At 43.4% G+C, this 22,982-nt stretch overlaps 1 protein-coding gene across 2 annotated transcripts in view; it reads left to right on the forward strand.

The window, feature by feature from the left end:
* LOC106567969 (clathrin heavy chain 1) overlaps positions 1-22,982 on the forward strand; it is a 68,602-nt gene extending 45,620 nt beyond the window's left edge. For both annotated transcript variants that reach the window (XM_014137895.2, XM_014137896.2), the window contains 19 exons: positions 6-170; positions 389-569; positions 1,791-1,954; positions 4,781-4,906; positions 5,103-5,245; positions 5,468-5,702; positions 6,026-6,148; positions 6,461-6,606; positions 6,900-7,083; positions 7,559-7,751; positions 7,978-8,135; positions 9,401-9,673; positions 9,932-10,249; positions 10,500-10,631; positions 10,795-10,905; positions 11,475-11,645; positions 11,994-12,215; positions 19,193-19,268; positions 21,587-22,982. In XM_014137895.2, coding sequence (XP_013993370.1) covers positions 6-170; positions 389-569; positions 1,791-1,954; positions 4,781-4,906; positions 5,103-5,245; positions 5,468-5,702; positions 6,026-6,148; positions 6,461-6,606; positions 6,900-7,083; positions 7,559-7,751; positions 7,978-8,135; positions 9,401-9,673; positions 9,932-10,249; positions 10,500-10,631; positions 10,795-10,905; positions 11,475-11,645; positions 11,994-12,215; positions 19,193-19,268; positions 21,587-21,723 — 3,258 coding nt within the window. In that variant the 3' untranslated portion in view covers positions 21,724-22,982. The remainder of the gene's footprint in view (positions 1-5; positions 171-388; positions 570-1,790; positions 1,955-4,780; positions 4,907-5,102; positions 5,246-5,467; positions 5,703-6,025; positions 6,149-6,460; positions 6,607-6,899; positions 7,084-7,558; positions 7,752-7,977; positions 8,136-9,400; positions 9,674-9,931; positions 10,250-10,499; positions 10,632-10,794; positions 10,906-11,474; positions 11,646-11,993; positions 12,216-19,192; positions 19,269-21,586) is intronic.

Here is a 22,982-nt window from a genome sequence, read left to right on the forward strand (position 1 = left end):
TGTAGGTTGCTGATGCCATCCTAGGCAACCAGATGTTCACCAACTACGACCGTGCCCACATAGCCCAGCTGTGTGAGAAGGCTGGCCTGCTGCAGAGGGCTCTGGAGCACTACACCGACCTGTACGACATCAAGCGGGCCGTGGTGCACACACACTTGCTCAACCCAGAGGTATGACAGCAGTACTCAGGCCAGTCCCCCCTCATGTGTCAGCTAGTGTAAAAAAAATAACCATGTCACATTAGTTTCAACTAACACAGCTAGATGAATGTGACTGTCATGAATTTCCTCATGACACTATCTAACTCTTGACCCTACTCTCCTCTCATGCTCTCTCTCCCCCCCCTTTCCATCTCCTCTGTATCTCTTCCCTCTCTCCCTCCCCTTAGTGGCTGGTGAATTTCTTTGGCTCCCTCTCAGTGGAAGACTCTCTAGAGTGCCTGAGGGCCATGTTGTCTGCCAACATCCGTCAGAACCTGCAGATCTGTGTCCAGGTGGCCTCCAAGTACCACGAGCAGCTCTCCACCAACTCCCTAACCGAGCTCTTCGAGTCCTTCAAGAGCTTCGAGGGTGAGGCATACAGCCACGCACACTATTTTACACTTCCCTTTCTTGGACAGGGTTCGAGACTGTGACCATGATTTGTAACAATCGCTCGGCATTTTGTTTTGCATACTCTGCCATCACGTGTAGCCTACACTGTACATTTGACAGTACAAAAACACAGCCAAATAAGTCTCTTGCTAGGTGTGCAGTTGAATTAAAGGGGAACTACACCCTCCACATTTTTATTATAATTATTATTCCCAGACCTCAGAGTTGGTCTCTTGATGTGGACATAGAAGGTCAATAAATTTGTTTCTATAAAGTGTGATTTTGAGTGAAAACCTGAACTCGGAAACAGGGAAAAACTAACCCGGGAAAATGTAATTTACCGAAAGATAAAACTGATTTTAAAGGGCCCCATCAACTGTAGAATGGCAAATGTACCTGAATGTCAAGCCCTGCAAGGGAATGCTAATTTAAAAGGTAGCTAGTCATTATTAGCCTGGTACTGTATAGAATACAGGCACATTATGAGACACAGGTCAGATCAAACATTGGTGCGACCAAATCGTGCTGGTGCCATCAACTGGAACTGGTGACAGCGGTGGAAAAAGATAGTCTAGAACCCTGTTGGATCACTCTTCCAGCTATATGCCCAAGTTGGCCAGAGGCAGCAGGATTGACTCAATAGAATGGGGTGGACACTGGGACTGGGCTGGACCTTCTTAGGCACAGGGTAGACTAGAAACGAGGTGGCCAATCATAATGGAGCTAAAGCTTAATAAACTAAGTGAGCACGAGAGCCACTGTTTTCAATTGTCCAAAACAAACATGGTGGAAAGTGTTAGGGACAATGCCATTTGTCAAAATCACAAAGGGAAGAGAGTCCCTTTAAAAAAAAATCTTTATCAGCTAATTCTGACTGTTTTGTTATTATAGCCTGACATTTAATCAATCAAGGGGCGATGATATGGTGACAGTAGCTGTCTGCTCCGGTCTCTTGGGGGGCAGAAGCAGCCCTCTCGTAATCGCTGTTCTATTTTCCCAGCAAATGTGTACTATTGAACACGCTTATTGTGTTCTTCATATTTCTCATGGTTTTTTTCTAGTATTACATTGTTATTGATTATTGCATTGTTGTTTTTGAGAAATGCATGTGACATTAAAAGATGTCCTGACATGACTGACATGGTCTCTGGTGTACTGTATTTCCTCCTGACTGACATTGTCTCCATGGTGTCCCAGGTCTGTTCTACTTCCTGGGTTCCATTGTTAACTTCAGCCAGGATGCAGAGGTCCACTTCAAGTACATCCAGGCTGCCTGCAAGACGGGACAGATCAAGGAGGTGGAGAGGATCTGCAGAGAGAGCAACTGCTACGACCCAGAACGAGTCAAGAACTTCCTCAAGGTAGAATATGGAGTCTGGGGGGGGGGGTATCTAGAGGGAGGTGAAATGTAACTGACTGAAGATGTATTGTACTCTCCCTTTTCGTTTTTGCTTTTCTCTCCTTTCTGTCTTTCTTTAGTTTAACTTTATTCTATTCTTTCATTCTCTCTCGTCTGTTCTCGTGTGTTCAGTCGGTTGATCCCCTAGCCATCCGGACCATTCTGTCGCTGAAATTCAATGACTTGGTTTTAAATTTAGAAATTATATTGAAATGAAATTGACAAAACTTCTATTAATATGTATATCGGCCTGCTAACACAAGCATTCGTGAAACGCATTCATTTTTCATTCATTAGTAAGAAGTGATGCAGGTTATTATCTCGTGTGTTTTTCTCTGTCTATGGAATGCGAGGATATGTACCAGGTACAGGAAGGACTCCCTTACTCTTTTCTTTTCACCCCACACCTGACTTCTAGAGATACAGGATTAAACCTGGGATATGTATTACGAGTATGACAACCAGCTGCTGTACTAGGTCTGGGCAATATGGCCTAAAAATCAAATCTCTTTTTTTCAAATATTTTATATGTATGTATGTATGTGGGAGATTCACGATATATACACTACATGGCCAAAAGTACGTGGACAGCTGCTCGTTGAACAGCTCATTCCAAATCATGGGCATTAATATGGAGTTGGTCCCCCCTTTGCTGCTATAACAGCCTCCACTCTTCTGGGAAGGCTTTCCACTAGATGTTATAACATTGCTGCGGGGACTTGCTTCCATTCAGCCACCTTACTAAGAGCATTAGTAAGGTCGGGCACTGATGTTGGGCGATTAGTCCTGGCTCACAGTTGGCATTCCTATTCATCCCAAAGATGTTCGATGGGGTTGAGGTCAGGGCTCTGCAGACCATTTGTTCTTCCACATGATCTCAACAAACCATTACTGTATGGACCTCGCTTTGTGCATGGGGGCATTGTCATGCTGAAACAGGAAAGGGCCTTCCCCAAACTGTTGCTACAAAGTTGGAAGCACAGAATTGATTGTCTAGAATGTCATTGTATGAGTTAAGATTTCCCTTCACTGGAACTAAGGGGCCTAGCCCTAACCATGAAAAAGAATTGTTCCTCCTCTACCAAACTTTACAGTTGGCGCTGCATGCGGGCAGGTAGCTTTCTCCTGGCATCCACCAAACCCAGATGAATCTGTCGGATTGCCAGATGGTGAAGCGTGATTCATCACTCCAGAGAACGCTTTACACCACTCCAGCCGATGCTTGCCATTGTGCATGGTGATCTTAGGCTTGTGTACAGTTGCTTGGCCATGGAAACCCATTTAATGAAGCTCTCGGCGAACAGTTCTTGTGCTGACGTTGCTTCCAGAGGCAGTTTGGAGGTCGGGAGTGAGTGTCGCAACCGAGGACAGACTATTTTTACGCGCTTCAGAGGTCCCGTTCTGTGAGCTTGTGTGGCCTACCACTTCGCGGCAGAGCCGTTGTTGCTCCTACATGTTTCCACTGCACAATAGCAGCACTTACAGTTGACCGGGGCAGCTCTAGCAGGGCAGAAATTTGACTAAATGACTTGTTGGAAAAATGCCATCCTATGAAGGTGCCACGTTGAAAGACACTGAGCTCTTCAGTAAGGCCCATTCTACTGATAATGTCTATGGAAATGGCTGTGTGCTCAATATATACATTTGTCAGCAGCGGGTGTGGTTGAAGTAGCCAAATCCACTAATTTGAAGGGGTGCCCACAAACTTTTGGCCATGTCATTTATCTGGATTTTTTTAAATGTAAATTCTCTAAAGAAGCTTTGTTGCACAATTTGAAGGTCAATACACTGCATGCTAAATTATACCTAGGCTAAATATAAGCCTTCCACAACCATAAGACCCACTAATAATAATACAATTATTTTAATAAAATATTTTAACCTGATTTATTGCAATAATATGCCTTTCAAGTCTGTTGATGAAATATATCTTTTTTTAAGTAGCTAGCTTATCTTTATATTTAAAGTGTAGCTAACTTAGTTATTTGCTTGCTAACAAGTTAGAAAGAACAGTTGAACGGTTATGAATACACCCTCCTGTCCTTCTCCAACTGTTTGAACAACAAAGCTTGTTCACTTAGTTTAGATGTTGAAATCAAGTGGCCTACCTGGATAAGAAGATGCTTAGGCTATTTTTCTTAGAATGAGAACGAGTTGCCAATTCCTTATATAAATGCATCTTTTTATGCTTATTGTACGTTTTCTGAAACAGTTGTTTGTTCTGGAGTGGAATATTGGGAGTGTGGCAGTACCTCAGTAGTACCAGCAGATGGAGACCTAGGTCTGTGTACGTGTGATTGAGCCTTACAATAGGGTTTTCTTTTTCTTTTCTTCTGTCCACTCAGTCGTAGTAACCAAAATGTTTGCAGTACTTAACCGTCTTCTAACCTCAAGTGTGATGCCTCCCGTTTGTCGTTGGAGTTCTTGATGTCTAATTTTCAAATCACTCGAGCAGGATCGTTTTAACTGGAAATAACTTCCCAATTTCATTTTAAGTGATTCTGTATTTTATCATTAGTACATTAGTGATTGTATGACCCCCAACAAGATTAGTCAAACTTATAGCTTGGATTTTAACATTGAACCACTTGCTACTTTCATAAACGTCTATACATACAGGAACTAAAAATAAAAAACATTCAAAGCTTCAATACTAGCCCTTACGATCACATATAGCCTGTGAATTCTCAGTGGTTAAAGCGTGTCAGGTTTGGCTGTGATCAGGTGTACAATCCCATAGAGATGTCAAACTAACCTTGACCCCTCCCCCTGCTCTGTGATTGGACAGGAGGCCAAGCTGACCGACCAGCTCCCGCTCATCATCGTGTGTGACCGCTTCGACTTTGTCCACGACCTGGTCCTCTACCTGTACCGCAACAACCTGCAGAAATACATTGAGATCTACGTGCAGAAAGTAAGTCAAACACACTAGCAAGCATCTACGAGACAAGACTTGTCTACATTTCCAAAATGTACCAACTTTCAAACTTGATATTCTCAGTTTCTAACTTCAGAAACTAGATTTATTAGCGCACTCGAAAAACACCCCCACACTCAAAATGCAGTGTCCAGGAATGTGTGTGCGGGATATTGACATGTATGTGTGTTAGGTGAACCCCAGCCGTCTGCCGGTGGTGATTGGAGGGCTTCTGGACGTGGACTGTTCTGAGGACGTCATTAAGAGTCTGATCCTGGTGGTCAGAGGACAGTTCTCCACTGACGAGCTGGTGGCCGAGGTGGAGAAGAGGAACAGGTACAACAACCCCTTCTCATTAGATGGCAAAAAAGAACTCGTAGTTAGAGGGGTGAAATGTAGTTGATAGTAGCTGGTAAGTCAGCCCCAAGCTCCCAACCTCTTCAAACACCATCAGAACAACAGTGTCTTTATAACTTAGTCTTTACTATACTAGCTGTGTTATCAGTAGTAGTCAGCAGGCTCACTCTCCCTCTTTCTCTCTCCCCTCCTTTTCCTCAGGCTGAAGCTTCTCCTGCCCTGGCTGGAGGCCCGTATCCACGAGGGCTGTGAGGAGCCTGCTACCCACAATGCCCTGGCCAAGATCTACATCGACAGTAACAACAACCCTGAGCGCTTCCTGCGTGAGAACCCCTACTACGACAGCCGCGTGGTGGGCAAGTACTGTGAGAAGAGGGACCCCCACCTGGCCTGCGTGGCCTACGAGAGAGGACAGTGTGACCAGGAACTCATCAATGTCAGTAGCCTGTTCTTCCTCTCCTCTTTCATTTAGGAGAAGTTTCATATAGAATTAAATTTTTTACAGAAAGGCATTGCGTGATAAATTATCTACCTTGTTATGCATGATTTTAACCAACTGTCTTTGCTTACTACTTTCTTTGCTTACAACTCCTTACGTTCAGTATCACTGATCTGAAACCAAAGAAAGTAAACAAAGAAAGTCGGTTAAAATCATTGAACATGAAAAAGCAATACTTGGAATAGCCTACATATTAGGTTATTTCAGAATGTGAGGTGAGAGCCTGGTGGAGTAACTGTGTACTCTCTGTTTCCTCTCAGGTGTGCAACGAGAACTCCCTGTTCAAGAGTCTGTCTCGCTACCTGGTACGTCGCAGGGACCCGGACCTGTGGGCCAGCGTGCTGCTGGAGACCAACCCCTTCAGAAGACCACTCATCGACCAGGTAGGACCCCCATCTTTCTGTTACCCCTGTGCCCCTTCAGAAGACCACTCATCGACCAGGTAGGACCCCCATCTTTCTGTTACCCCTGTGCCAGCTCTGAACCAGGGTTGGGGTTGATTTCCTGATCAATTGTAAATTGACCTATGTTTTCTACGAGGATTTTTCAGTTAATTCATTGAATTTCTCTTCACTTCTTCAATTGACTCAATTGAGAGTGGAATTGGGCCGAACCCTACTGTAAACAATAAAGGAGTTTGAGGTTCATGCATCTCCTTATGACCCTGTCTGAATCTCTTTTTCCCTCACTGTCAGGTGGTGCAGACCGCCCTGTCTGAGACCCAGGACCCAGAGGAGGTGTCAGTCACAGTCAAGGCCTTCATGACTGCAGACTTGCCCAACGAACTCATTGAGCTGTTGGAGAAGATCGTACTGGATAACTCCGTCTTCAGTGAACACAGGTAACAGAGCTCTTAGTGCTCTGATACCTGTGCTCACTGTAGGCTGGGCTGTCCATTGTGTGTCTTCTCTCTCGGTCTTCTCTCCATCTTTGTCATAGTTTTCCAAATCAATCAAATCAAACTTTATTTAAAGTACATTTAAAATCGCAACACACTTTACTGTACATGTAAAGTAAACTTTACTACTTTACACATACAATTGCTGAACCTCACTACGGTGAATTCCGGGATGGTGCATGATTATATGGTGTGTTTGTGTGTCAATGCTGAGGATAGTGTGTGTGTTGATCCAGAAACCTGCAGAACCTGCTGATCCTGACGGCCATAAAGGCGGACCGTACCCGTGTGATGGAGTACATCAACCGCCTGGATAATTATGACGCCCCAGACATCGCCAACATCGCCATCAGCAACGAGCTCTTCGAGGAGGCATTTGCCATCTTCAAGAAGTTTGACGTCAACACATCCGCTGTGCAGGTGAGCGATGAACCCTAACTCCATGGAGTTGTCATATCACCCTTTTCTATCTCTCTTATGGCTGTCTCAATGTCAGTAGTCTTGTGTCGCTTGAGCTTCCGTTCCCCCTCTCCTTACGTTCAGTATCACTGATCTGAAAATATTGGACAGGTGAAAGATGGGGGAGGGGATATCAGACAGGTTTTTCCTGTTTATACTGAATTTATTATTACTTAAACTCTATGTATTTCAGTTTTTTTCTTGTTTTGAGTGGCAGCCTACGGGTACATGTTTTCTAAACTTAAAAATATAAGTAGATAATGTACCTTTAAACCCCCCCCCCCCACCAACAAAAAAATACAACAAAAAATAAAAAGGTGGTAAAAAACAAATCTAATAAAGGAAAGGTGTTGAGAAGAGGAAGCTAGTCAACATGATTGACACTCACCGTCTGACTTCCTGTGATGTTGACTCCCCTGTTGTCTCTCCTCCCCAGGTTCTGATTGAGCACATTGGGAACCTGGACCGGGCTTATGAGTTTGCCGAGCGTTGCAACGAGCCGGCCGTGTGGAGCCAGCTGGCCAAGGCTCAGCTGCAGAAGGGCCTGGTCAAGGAGGCCATTGACTCCTACATCAAGGCTGACGACCCCTCTGCCTACATGGAGGTGGTACAGGCTGCCGACCAGAGTGGTAAGGATGGTGGGGCAGACTATAGCTGGGATAGGTGGTGGGATAATGGGCAATTAAATGGGTAAAATCAACTAAAGTCAGTGAATAGTCTGCAGAATACCCAGCTGTTTTTGGTGACTTTCTGTAATCATCATTGGCTCACTGACTGACCTCAGGATCCAAGGTACTGTAAACTCCCAGCCTCTCTTAGCTGACTAATGTTTGTTCTGGTGTGTGTGTGTGTTAGGTAACTGGGAGGACCTAGTGAAGTTTCTTCAGATGGCTCGTAAGAAGGCCCGTGAGTCCTATGTGGAGACAGAGCTTATCTTCGCCCTGGCCAAGACCAACCGCCTGGCTGAGCTGGAAGAGTTCATCAACGGACCTAACAATGCCCACATCCAACAGGTACTGTAGACAAATCAATACAACATGTACTGTACCTAATTAACTGGCCACTGAGTATGTATTCACTAGGTGACTGATAGGGGGCGCTGTTCATTGACACTCCCACTTTACAGTATTTCAATAATGTTTCAAGGACAAAAAGAAAGGTAATTTGTTTTAGTGGGCATTGTGACATAAGAACTATAAAATACTCCCATGTTTTTAATTTTCAATTTTTGAGAAATGATTGGCTTCTGTTCATTTCATACAATACTATGTGGTGTTTAAAAAAAGTACGTATTAGTGTATAATGAACAAACAAAAAAATTGACCAAAACCTGTAGCTGTTGAAATGTAAACATGTAGCTCAACTCTCTACACTACAAAGCAACACAATGTCGATTGTATAATGTAAAGCTGGAGAAGTTAATCCATTATCCCATAAATGTTCTCAATATTGCTGACCAATTTAAGCTCAATCTGGTAGAAAGTTACTCCTCCATGAAGCCAATACATAGACATTGCAATAGAGTCAAGATCACTAAATGACTCTTAGTACAAAAGCCTAAGACCAGATTCACTCGCACTATAAAAAACACTGGGTTCACCGGTGGCCTTTTTTTGTACACATTGTCATGTAGGTACTAGGCTGGCTGCTAGCTTTAACTAGATTCATTGTCAATGCACAGTATTTGTTCATCAGTTGAAAGGACTATTAGAAAATCCATAAGAACAGCAGTTCAGTTGTACATGCAGACAATACACAGACATTTGGTTACACAGTACCACAAGCTGTCAGGAGACGTCGGTCTCAGATAGAAACAGTTCATTTTGGTGCTTACATACCAAATGTTTTCCAACATGCCTTGAATTGGTGCTGGCTGCATCCATATGCCGCACATTGTGACATTGTTGGCTATTTTAATGTGGGGCTATCATTTTTTCCCTGAATAGCTTCCATTAATCAAAGCCCTGAAAGGAGGAGTAGGATTATGGTGGCCTGGTGGCTTCAAAAACTCTTATTGGCAAAGACCTGGCGTCAGCTATCCAGGTTTTTAATACCCGGTTGCATCCAATGGGTACTGTAGACCAAATTGCATACAACAGGTACTGTTACTGTAGACCAGACTGATACATTAAACAGTACAGGTTGTTGTATTCAAAGTCAATGGGAAATATAAACGGTGATGTGATTTTTCACTCCTAGTTCACCAGGAAATCATTGGTTTTCCTGAACAACTCCTTATGTAAGATGTTGATTGACATTCATACGATTCTCCTCTAAGGTCGGCGACCGCTGTTACGACGAGAAAATGTACGATGCGGCCAAGTTACTGTACAACAACGTGTCCAACTTCGGTCGCCTGGCGTCTACCCTGGTGCACCTCGGGGAGTACCAGGCGGCGGTAGACGGGGCGCGCAAGGCCAACAGCACTAGGACCTGGAAGGAGGTGTGCTTCGCTTGCGTGGATGGGAAGGAGTTCCGGCTGGCCCAGATGTGTGGCCTCCACATCGTGGTGCATGCTGACGAACTGGAGGAACTCATCAACTACTACCAGGTAAGACTGATACACACACACACACACACACACACGACCCACTCGGTCTTGATGCACCTTATCCTCTTTGCTGCTAGGCCCTGTCAAGGGTTGTTTGTATTAAATTTGTGTGTTCAGTGTAGTCAACTTGAGAAATCCAAATTTCGTCCACCTCTCTCCACACACTCTCTCTCCAATCACATTTGGTGCTTTAGAACCTCTTAATGCTTTACCTCTACAAACTCATAACCACCTTTAAACCCCCCCCCCCATGTTCAGGACCGTGCTTACTTTGAGGAGCTGATCACCATGTTGGAGGCAGCCCTGGGGCTGGAGCGGGCGCACATGGGCATGTTCACTGAGCTGGCCATCCTCTACTCCAAGTTCAAACCCCAGAAGATGAGGGAGCACCTGGAGCTCTTCTGGTCCAGAGTCAACATTCCAAAGGTTCTGCGGGCGGCGGAGCAGGCCCACCTGTGGGCGGAGCTGGTGTTCCTGTACGATAAGTACGAGGAGTTTGATAACGCCATCATCACCATGATGAACCACCCCACAGACGCCTGGAAGGAGGGCCAGTTCAAAGACATCATCACCAAGGTACCAGTCATTGCTGTGTAGGAACTATGACAAAGCTTGACTTAATGTGATATTGTTCAGTGTTTCTTTTTAAAGTACATTGAAACCTCTCAATACACGTACAATTATAAAACAAAGCACATCAACAATAGATGAAACAATTTAAAAAGTAAAATGTCAAAATTGTACATATTCATGCATATAAGCTTCTCTTCACAATACTTTCATACATGACAATCTCTCCTTTACTCTCTTTCCTGTGACTGTGTAGGTGGCCAACGTGGAGCTGTATTACAAAGCAACTCAGTTCTATTTGGAGTTCAAGCCGTTGTTACTGAATGACCTGCTCATAGTGCTGTCGCCCAGACTGGACCACTCCCGTGCTGTCAACTTCTTCAGCAAGGTGAGACAAGCTCTCTGTCCCCCCTATCTGCCAACACAGGAAACTGAAGCATTGATACCTTTTATAGTAGTTACTCTAAGACTGTGAATGAGTATGTATAGTAGTGCACTCTGCTTAAAGTGAATGCAGTTCTAGTAATCAACGGTGTGTGTGTGTGGTCCAGGTGAAACAGCTGCCCCTGGTCAAGCCCTACCTGCGCTCAGTACAGAACCACAACAACAAGTCTGTCAATGAAGCACTTAGCAACCTTTTCATCACAGAGGAGGACTATCAGGTTTGTGGTCAATGTTTTTTGTTGGTTGTTACATTGTCAAACAAGGAAGACAGACACATTTTCCATTGAATACTTTTTTTTTATGCAGGACTAGGCTTAAAGGGATACTTAGGGCCTCATTGACAAAATCCTTTTCTACTTTCCCAGTCAGATTAACTCGTGGACACCCTTTTCTCTGCGTGCAGGTTGAAGGAAGTTGCTACGTAGTGTTAGCACAATGACTTTAAGTCTAGGATAACTGCTAGCATGCTAGTAGATGCCATAGACTTCCAGTCATTGCGTTAATTCTAGTTATTATTAGCTCGTGAAACTACCTCTTAACTTCCTTCATAATGGATGCAGGCACATACAAATGGTATCCATGAGTTGATCTGACTCTGGGGAAGTAGATAAAAGGATACTTATTATTGCCAAAATAAGTATCCCTTTAATCTGGGTCTTGGGAACTGGCTCTATATACAGTATAACAATTTCTATTACCTTGTTTACTTGAAACCAGTGTTTGTTTTTTGCCTCACTGAACAACAAAGTTACTCCTTCCTCATCCTTTCTTCCCTCCGTGGTCTCAGGCTCTGAGGACGTCTATAGATGCCTATGACAACTTCGACAACATCTCACTGGCCCAGCGCCTGGAGAAACATGAGCTGATGGAGTTCAGGAGAATCGCTGCGTACCTCTTCAAGGGTAACAACCGCTGGAAACAGAGTGTGGAGCTCTGCAAGAAGGACAGACTCTACAAGGTAATCATTCATTCCCTGCTTACAAGGCTTGTTTCTCCTTAGACTGCCATTCACTGGGGAAAGTGCCATTGTCATTTAATGTAATTTGTTAGGAGAGAGGTGGATAATGTGAATTTTTTTCTGGTAAGGTTAGTGGTTAAGATGATTGTTGGTGTACTTTGTTGCAAATCAGAAATTCCCAATGGGTTATTAAAGTTATGCCTAGGTGGAATAAGTCCTATACTTTCTAGGCATTACTAGATTGCGCCACACCTGCCACTTTGTCTTGGTATCTACCTTCCCCTCTCATGTATCAACTCACCTCTCCTGATCTTGAACCACCTCCTCATAGTTCCCATTTCCCTCCAGGATGCCATGCAGTACGCGTCAGAGTCCAAGGACACAGAGCTGGCTGAGGAGCTGCTGGGCTGGTTCCTGACAGAGGACAAGAAGGAGTGCTTTGCCGCCTGCCTTTTCACCTGCTACGACCTGCTGAGGCCAGACGTGGTGCTGGAGACCGCCTGGAAGCACAACATCATGGACTTCTCCATGCCCTACTTCATCCAGGTCATGAGAGAGTACCTCTCCAAGGTGGGTGGCTGTTTGGACTTGGCTAGGTGGAGTGTTGAGTGGGCTAAGCCAAATCAGGCATGGTGGTTTTATTCTATGGGTCCAAGGGTTGTGTTCATTAAGGCACGCAACGGAAAATGTCAGTTTTATTCCATTTGGTGGCTAATGAACACGACCCAGGTCCGCTTTCAGAGGTAGTTGGGTGAACTTTCCCCTGGTCATTGATCTAGGGTCAGTTAGGAATGTCTTACCCCAAAAGGTTAAAGCGGCAATCAGCAGTTGAAACAACAACAAATGAAGTCCCCGCCCCTGTTTTGCTAAAAGCTGAGGGATGGGTCTGGAGAAATGTAACCACTCTAAAATTCATAGACAGAGCTATGGATGCAAGGACTGACAACAAAATCATAGTTTTAACCATGTTTTGAGGTTATATGTTTACATTTACTTTTACAAACATTGGAGTAAAACAAACTGATATTGTGTTCTGATGGGGTATGACAGTTGAACTAAGCTCATGAAGCATTTAAGTTATATTCTTCACAAATCAATTGGTACACATTGTTAATTTTTAAGTCCAAAAAGGATGCAGCAACTGCTGATTGCCCCTTTAAGGTTAGGATTGAGTGAAAATAAGCTGATCCTAAATTCCATTGTCCACTTTTACCCAAAGCCATCCAAACACACTGTGCATTGATCTTCTGTTACAGTCAACTGCTTTGAGCAGTTTGCCATGTTTGAAAAGCCACGTAGCTAGTTAGCAGCACAATACCTTATTTTTTTATGGCAAGTTCAGTTTCTACCAGAGATTCTTCAATGATTCCTTTAGAAGTCAGTCCAGCAGTCTAGACTTCGCAGCATGTATGTCGTAATAGAAATATAATTACTGAAATCAGTAGAATATTCTATTTAGAATATAATTATATTATGTGTGGCATGCCAGTAGACTCAATAGGAAGAGTTATTTATTTCGTTTTTCGATCAACTTCTCTTTTTATTTTTAGTGCCTTGTCTCTTCTGTTTGTCTGAGTTTGATAAAGCTAAACAAACCTCGGCTCCGATGCCTTATACTCACGCCATTAGTTTGAATTTCCCCTCTTTTGTTAACCATTTTACAGCTTTTTTGTTAACCCTTTCCATATCAGACAGTAATTGATTTTTTTTTTTTATGCTCTGACAAATTAAACTGCATCATCTGAAATTAAAATGTAATTTTAGTACAGTACAAGTGTCTTGTTGATGCATTGTTTCAAGGTGGTGTCCCCTCTGCTTTGAAACGATCTTTAGTTCCTCTCTCGAGTCCAATTGTTTGTTACCTTGTCATTGATATTAAGTGCCAAGTAAGTGGAGCTCGTCATTGGATGCTGCATGTGGGACTGCTGTGACTTGAGCATGTCTGTCTGCACACCTCAACCACAGCCATATTTATCGCTCTATCTATAGTACCAGTCAAAAGTTTGGACATACCTACTCATTCAATGTTTATTCTTTATTTTTACTATTTTCTACATTGACCTCAAAACTATGAAATAACACATGGAATTATGTAGTAACCAAAACAGTGTTAAATCAAAATATTTGATTTTCTTCAAAGTAGCCACCCTTTGCCTTGATGACGGCTTTGCATTCTCTCAACCAGCTTCACCTGGAATGCTTTTCCAACAGTCTTGAAGGAGTTCCCACATGCTTAGCACTTGTTGGCTGCTTTTCCTTCACTCTGCGGTCCAACTCATCCCAAACCATCTCAATTGGGTTGAGGCCGGGTGATTGTGGAGGCCAGGTCATCTGATGCAGCACTCCATCACTCCCCTCCTTGGTCAAATAGCCCTTACACAGCCTGGAGGTGTGTTGGGTCATTGTCCTGTTGAAAAACAAATGATAGTCCCACTAAGCGCAAACCAGATGGAATGGCGTATCGCTGCGGAATGCTGGTTAAGTTTGCCTTGAATTCTAAATAAATCACTGGCAGTGTCACCAGCACCTCCTTCATGCTCCACGGTGGGAACCACACATGCGGAGATCATCCGTTCACGTACTCTGCATCTCACAAAGACACAGCGGTTGGAACCAAAAATCTCAAATTTGGACACATCAGACCAAAGGACAGATTTCCACCGGTCTAATATCCATTGCTCGTGTTTCTTGGCCCAAGCAAGTCTCTTCTTCTTATTGGTGTCCTTTAGTAGTGTTTTCTTTGCAGCACTTTGACCATGAAGGTCTGATTGACGCAGTCTCCTCTGAACAGATGATGTGGATTTCTGTTACTTGAACTCTGAAGCATTTATTTGGTCTGCAATTTGAGGCTGGTAACTCTAATGAACTTATCCTCTGCAGCTGCGGTAACTGCGGTAACTCTGGTTTCCAGTCCTGACCTTTCAACCCACTAAAGCACCCTTGATGCCCCAAGAGTGTCTGAGAGGAAAGTTAATTTGGTAGAATAAGTTGGAACGCCTTTTAATGAACTCCGTCTTGAGTCTCCTCATACTGCCGGCACATAGTTAAGACCTCCTTTCAAAAAGGACTACAAACCAGTTGTAGACTGCATTTAACCATAGTACTAAATCTGAGACAATAAATTAATTATTGTTTATGAAGAGAATGCAGTTTTTTCTAAATGTTTTAGAAATTACACATTTTGTAGTGATGACATTTATATATACTGCTCAAAAAAATAAAGGGAACACTTAAACAACACAATGTAACTCCAAGTCAATCACACTTCTTTGAAATCAAACTGTCCACTTAGGAAGCAACACTGATTGACATTAAATTTCACATGCTGTTGTGCAAATGGAATAGACAACAGGTGGAAATTATAGGCAATTAGCAAGACACCCCCAATAAAGGAGTGGTTCTGCAGGTGGTGACCACAGACCACTTCTCAGTTCCTATGCTTCCTGGCTGATGTTTTGGTCACTTTTGAATGCTGGCGGTGCTTTCACTCTAGTGGTAGCATGAGACGGAGTCTACAACCCACACAAGTGGCACAGGTAGTGCAGCTCATCCAGGATGGCACATCAATGGGAGCTGTGGCAAGAAGGTTTGCTGTGTCTGTCAGCGTAGTGTCCAGAGCATGGAGGCGCTACCAGGAGACAGGCCAGTACATCAGGAGACGTGGAGGAGGCCGTAGGAGGGCAACAACCCAGCAGCAGGACTACTACCTCCGCCTTTGTGCAAGGAGGAGCAGGAGAAGCACTGCCAGAGCCCTGCAAAATGACCTCCAGCAGGCCACAAATGTGCATGTGTGTGCTCGAACGGTCAGAAACAGACTCCATGAGGGTGGTATGAGGGCCCGACGTCCACAGGTGGGGGTTGTGCTTTACAGCCCAACACCGTGCAGGACGTTTGGCATTTGCCAGAGAACACCAAGATTGGCAAATTCGCCACTGGCGCCCTGTGCTCTTCACAGATGAAAGCAGGTTCACACTGAGCACATGTGACAGACGTGACAGAGTCTGGATACGCCGTGTATAACGTTCTGCTGCCTGCAACATTCTCCAGCATTACCGGTTTGGCGGTGGGTCAGTCATGGTGTGGGGTGGCATTTCTTTGGGGGGCCGCACAGCCCTCCATGTGCTCGCCAGAGGTAGCATGACTGCCATTAGGTACCGAGATGAGATCCTCAGACCCCTTGTGAGACCATATGCTGGTGCGGTTGGCCCTGGGTTCCTCCTAATGCAAGACAATGCAAGACAATGCTAGACCTTATGTGGCTGGAGTATGTCAGCAGTTCCTGCAAGAGGAAGGCATTGATGCTATGGACTGGCCTGCCCGTTCCCCAGACCTGAATCCAATTGAGCACATCTGGGACATAATGTCTCGCTCCATCCACCAACGCCACGTTGCACCACAGACTGTCCAGGAGTTGGCGGATGCTTTAGTCCAGGTCTGGGAGGAGATCCCTCAGGAGACCATCCGCCACCTCATCAGGAGCATGCCCAGGCGTTGTAGGGAGGTCATACAGGCACGTGGAGGCCACACACACTACTGAGCCTCATTTTGACTTGTTTTAAGGACATTACATCAAAGTTGGATCAGCCTGTAGTGTGGTTTTCCACTTTAATTTTGAGTGTGACTCCAAATCCAGACCTCCATGGGTTGATAAATTGGATTTCCATTGATTTATTTTTGTGTGATTTTGTTGTCAGCACATTCAACTATGTAAAGAAAAAAGTATTTAATAAGATTATTTCATTCATTCAGATCTAGGATGTGTTGTTTAAGTGTTCCCTTTATTTTTTTGGAGCAGTGTATTTACGTAATAAGCCCTGAGGTATATGACCAATATACCACGGCTAAGGGCTCTAATGCACGACGCATCGCGGACTGCCTGGATACAGCCCTTAGCTGTGGTATATTGGTCTTATAACACAAACCCTCGGTGCCTTATTGCGATTATAAACTGGTTACCAATGTAATTAAAGCAGTAAATAGTACTTCTTTGTCATACCCATGGTTTATGGTCTGATACCACGGCTTTCAGTCAACCAGCATTCAGGGCTCGAACCAGTTACAATTAAAACTTTGTCATGTTTATACTGAAGTATTGACAGTGAAGTACCCCTTGCGCTGCAGTATTAGAAGCTGAGCAAAAAAAATCTGCCTAAGTACATTTTTCGCAGGCAGTAACTGGAAAGTGCATTCCTTCAGACTTTTACACTGTATCTAGGAGAATATGTACTGTATGTTTAGTTTCTTCAGAAAGTATTCACACCCCTTGACCTTTTCCACATTTGTTACAAATTGGGATTAAAATGGATTTAAGTCTTAACGATCTACACAATTTATTTTTAAAGATGAATAAAAAATAAAACTAATTTAGATTAGTTTAGAATCACCTTTGGCAAAAATTACATCTGAGTCTTCTTCGGTAAATCTAAGAGCTTTGCACACCTGGATTGTACAATATTTCCACATTATTCTTCAAGCTCTGGTTGATCATTGTCATACGGCCGCTTTCATGTCAAAACTGTAACTAAGCCACTCGGGAACATTCAATGTCATCTTGGTAAGCAACTCCAGTGTATATTTGGTCTTATGTTTTAGGTTATTATCCTTTGAAAGGTGACTTCATCTCCCATTGTCTGTTGGAAAGTAGACTGAACCAGCTTTTCCTCTAGAATTTTGCCTGTGCTTTATCCTAAAGAACTCCCTAGTCCTTGCCGATGACTAGCATACACATAACATGATGCAGCCACCTCCATGCTTTAAAATATGAAGAGTGGGGACTCCGTGACGTGTTGGATTTGCCCCAAACATAATGCTTTGTATTCAGGACAAAGTAAATTTCTTAGCAGTATTATTTTAGTGCCTTATTGCATACAGGATGCATGTTTTGGAATATTTGTATTCCTTTTCACTCCATCATTTAGGTTAGTAGTGTGGAGTAACTGTAGTTGATCCATCCTGTTTTCTCCTATTACAGCCATTAAACTGTAACTGTTTCAAATTCACCATTGTCCTCATGGTGAAATCCCTGAGTGGTTTCCTACCTCTCCAGCAACTGAGTTAGGAAGGACGCCTGTGTGTTTGTCGTGACCGGGTGTATTGATATACCATCCAAAGTATAATTAATAACTTCACCATGCTCAAAGGGATGTACAATGTCTGCTTTATTTTGACCCATCTACCAATAGGTGCCCTTCTTCGCGAGGCATTGGAAAACTTCCCTAGTCTTTGTGGTTGAAATTCACTACTCGACTGAGGGACCTTAACAGATACGTGTGTGTGGGTGGGTGGGCAACTAATCATACATTTTTTTTAAATAAATCTTATCCACTATTGTGAATCCATATAACTTGTGACTTGCTTGTTATGCACATTTTTACTACTGAATGTATTTAGACTTGCAATAACAAAGGGGTTGTATGCTTATTGATTTTATTTGTATTGTGTGTAGATCAGTGGCACAATGTGGAAAAAGTCAAGGGGTGTGAATACCTTCTGAAGGCAATGTTTGTTTGTGTGAGAAACGGGTAATGGTACCTACCTTTTGGAAATGTTCTCTGGTTTTAAAATATGCATGTGATAAGAGGCCATGCCATTGACTAGCTAGGAGACATTGCTGTTGGCTGTGCCTTGCTGTTGGTTGATGGGAATAGGAGTCCTTGAGTGGCTGGACTACAAATCATCCCAAGCTTTCACTCCCTCTGCTCTATAGTACTTATGCCTCTTTCATGCACACTTCTAACCAACTGTAGCATGTTGCTCTTCTCCTTTCAATGAAGCCTTGGCTTGTTGGGATTTTGTGGGAAGAGATTTACTAATGTTCCTAACAAGAAGTATGGAGGGAATTAAACCCACTTTAAACACAGAAGCACAGCTAAACATAGTGAACAAAAGAAGAAAAAGGGGATGTATTAACTTGCACAAAATGCATCTTGCCTCTGACCGCAACTTTCAAATACAATTAAGTTTTCTTCCTAACAACGTTTGGAAAGCTGCTATTTTTACTGCTATGCTTAAAACGTCACTCCCAGGATTGGAGTTAGTGGGCTGATATTGACAAGCTATGAACTAAGTATGTTCGATTTATGAGGAAGGTTGAATGGTTCCTAAATAAATCTGTGAAAATACCATCGGGAAGTTGGCATTCCTACTTCAGAATAGCTTTTGTAGGCCTGATTCTTCATACTTGATATCCATAGCAATGTTTATCTATACCTGAAAACTTCCAAGTACAAATTGGTGGCTGAATGGAGGGACCAAAGTCAATTGAGTCTTTTTCTAGTCACGCATATCTTAATGCAAATTTTTCTTCACTAGTTTTAAATGTGTGATGAAGAGGCAGCTCACAGCAGGCTTGTATGTGTTAAATGAAAATCTCCTAAAATGTACACACTTTACACACCGGGAACAGTCCTGTCCAACAATCACTTAACATTAAGTTAACTAAATGAAAGAAGAGTCAATGAATGAAGACTTTTCCAGCACATCTAGTCTCCTAAAGCCTGCCTGCTTGTAGCTGTGTTTCATTGTGTTCTTTCTGACCTCTATTCCAGGTGGACAAGCTGGAGACCTCAGAGTCCCTACGGAAAGAGGAGGAGCAGGCGACAGAGACACAACCCATCGTCTATGGTAAGTACCTCACGCATCATTCACTACCAGTGTTGGGTGTACCGTGTTAACAAAAGTATCAACTCAAATTTTATTGGTCACATACACATGGTTAGCAGATAATGCAAGTGTAGCGAAATGCTTGTGCTTCTAGTTCCGACAGTGCAGTAATATCTAACAAATTCACAACGACTACCTTATACACACAAATGTAAAGGGATGAATAAGAATATGTACATATAAATATGGATGAGCGATGGCCGTGCGGCATAGGCAAGATGCAGTATATACATATGAGATGAGTAATGTGGGATATGTAGACATTATTAAAGTGGCGTTATTTAAAGCTGGTCTGCACATGAGGCTAGGGATGCCGCCTGGGCCGGCCACCTTGCTGCGAGGGTTAACATGTTTAAATTATTTTCTCACGTTGGCCACGGTGAAGGAGAGTCCAGACTTTGGTAGCGGGCTGTGTCAGTGGCACTGTATTGTCCTCAAAGCGAGCAAAGAAGTTGTTTAATTTGTCTGTGAGCAAGACGTCGATGTCCGCGACGGGTATGGTTTCTTTTTGTAATCCGTGATTTGCTGTAGACCCTGCGACACGCGTCTCGTATTTGAGCCGTTGAATTGCGACTCTACTTTGTCTCGTTTGATTGCCTTGGAGGGAGTAGCTACACTGTTTGTATTCGGTCATATTTCCGGTCGCCTTACCATGATTAAAAGCGGTGGTCGTACTTTCAGTTTTGCGCGAATGCTGCCATCAATCTACGGTTTCTGGTAAGGGAAGGTTTTAATAGTCACAGTGGATACAACACCACCGATGCACTTGCTAATAAACTCGCTCACAGAGTCAGCGTATACATCAATGTTATTGTCTGAGGCTACCCGGAACATATCCCAGTCCACGTGATTGAAGCAATCTTGAAGCGTGGAATCCGATTGATCAGACCAGCATTGGCTAGACCTGAGCACGGTTGTTTCCTGTTTTAGTATCTGTCTATATGCGGGGAGCAACGGTCAGATTTGCCTAAGGGAGGGCGGGGGAGGGCTTTGTATGCATCGTGGAAGTTAGAGTAGCAATGGTCCAGAATGCGACCAGCCCGTGTCGCGCATTCGATATGCTGATAGAATTTAGTAAGCCTTGTTCTCAGATTAGCTTTGTTAAAATCCCCAGCTACAATAAAAGTTCTTTCAGGGCCGTCGAGGTATCTGCTTGGGGGGGATATACATGGCTGTGACTATAATCGAAGAGAATTCGCTTGGTCGATAATGTGGTCGGCATTTGATTGAAAGGAATTCTAAGTCAGGTGATTATGTTACATAATCAATCACTTTCATGGGTAATGGAGTAAAGTAACACGTAACCTTTTCAGAATCTTCTCTCTACCGGGTGTGTTTCCATGATTCAACTTGTTTCCTCATTTAGTTCTCAAAGTGAGTGGAGAAGGGTGTTTGGAGAAATGTCATGGCAGCAGCCGTCCATAGAAATGTGTAGAGGGTGCACCATTGATCGGTTCTGTGATAGCAACGCCCCATAGAGGGCTTTTCTGTGTAGTGGCAAGTGTGTCCTCTATACATCTCTATGGGGCCGTGTAAGTGCGGTCTATAACCAGAAAGAGTCAATCTGTACAGTCGTATTTTAAAGTAACATTAACTGATCAACACACTTAAGCGGCGACCATGTACAGCTGTTCACACTGACAAATAGTCCAGAGAGATGACTCATTACCCAGTCTTTTGTACGGCAAGTAGTAAAGTTTTGACTCAAAGACAAAAAGTAAAGAGAAATGTATAAAATGTCAAGTACATTTTTTGGGGGGTGTTTATTGGTGACATGCATGTGTATAGGGCTGTCTCTGAATCACAATTTTGAGATTCGTATCAGTTCCTGTGTCAAAACGCTGGTATTTTTCCTCCTAATAGGCCCTGATCATTTAAAATGCTGAGCCAACATGTTTTCAGCACTTTTTTTCTGTCCATAACTGATCAAAACTCACTTCCTTGTCCCTCTGCAGCAGAAAGGCTATAGTCAAGTGAACAACACATTTTAAGCGTCCTTGTGGTCCAGTGGTTAGTACGTCTGACTTTGACATATGCCAGAGTCAACATTGGTTTGAATCTGGCCCACTGCCCTTAGACTCAATCTCTCCAGTCTCTCTGTTCTATAAAAAAACTGAAAAAATATGAAAGGAGGATTGCCCCCACTCCTTCCTTGGCACTCTGGAATGTTGACAGTTGCGCTGTGTCTTGTACGCCATGCTAAAACAATTTTGTGAATGAGTAAACATATCAAATCTGAATAGATTCTAATCTAATACATGTGTAACTCTCTCCTCCAGGCACACCCCAGCTGATGCTGACTGCTGGCCCCAGTGTGCCCGTACCCCCCCAGCAGGCCTATGGCTATGGTTACCAGGCCCCTGCGGGCTATCCCCAGGCCCCTCAGGCACAGCCAGGCTTCGGCTACAGCATGTGAAGGCCCTTCTCGTCCGGAGCAAGCCTGGAGCCCATCCCTCCATCTCTCTTCCCCCCCCCACTCAGCTCAGTCCTTCACCAGCCATTACCATCTACTCACAACATACAGGGGATTCCAACAAGCAGTTATTACTGTTTTAATTATCGTTTTCCTTTTTGTCATGAAGGACTCAATTTCATTTCCATTGTCAAAGAAAAGAAAAGGATTGGATGACAAGGATTTTTTTCCCACATTCCATTATATTTACTAATGTAATTCGTCCATTTTTTTTTAATGTACAATGAGGGGGCTTGTGGGAAGAGCGAGTCCTTAATAAAGGTCTGTTGTGACGCATCTGATTTGCACTCTGTAGTGAGAAGAAACTCATTTAGATGTGTGAGCAGCTTGTTCTGTCAGTCTGTAAAATGCATTTAATTATTGTATATTCAGAAACGAAAGTTACAATGTTCTTCTATATTTGAACACGACTGCCGCTTCCATGAACCACAAACCAACTAGAAACACTACGTACAATACCAGTAATGACCTACACAGGGTTGAAGGGGTTGTGTAGCTCTAGAGAGAAAGAATTTGATTTTAAAATGCATACAGACATGATTTCCAAAAGTGAGTTTTATCCTTCTCATCCCAAGCATATGCACGTTCTCCAGTCAGACCGTGCAGTGTAGAGATGGACTCTGCTGCGTATAACAAACCTTTCCTTTCCTCGTGCTGTAAAGAGTGCTCTTGTGTGGGACCATTCCATTTAGGAGGGATTGATTGCTAGAATTAAAGAAGCCCTGTTCTTCAGTTCAGTTAGACCTATGTGTTTTACTAACTAACCACACCTTGCACCCTGCTCCAGGTCATTGTTCTGGAGTGTACAGAAGAGAGAATATAAAACATAATAGCCTCTGTCCTGCCAGGTTCTTTTTCTTTCTTTGGTTGTGTCCAAAATGGCACCCTATTCCCTATATAGTGAACTACTTTTGACCAGGGCCCATAGGGGTTTTGCACTATGTAGGGAATAGGGTGCCATTTGGGACACAGGCTTTCAGTTTGCCCTCTGATCTAATTAATCACAGGACTGTGGTAATTTGGTATTTTTATCGAAGGCTTGCGTGTATACAAAGACATTAATCTGCCCTATACTCTCTAAAAACAAATGACTTTAGATTTAAGCGTGCACTTAAATAGATTGTGCAGAATCTGGATTATGATGAATGAAATGGCGATTTTCTTTTCCACATAAAATAAAGGCTTCTTGTTTGTCAAGAAAA

The sequence above is a fragment of the Salmo salar genome, chromosome ssa13 (assembly GCF_905237065.1).
Source record: "Salmo salar chromosome ssa13, Ssal_v3.1, whole genome shotgun sequence".
NCBI lineage: Eukaryota > Metazoa > Chordata > Actinopteri > Salmoniformes > Salmonidae > Salmo > Salmo salar.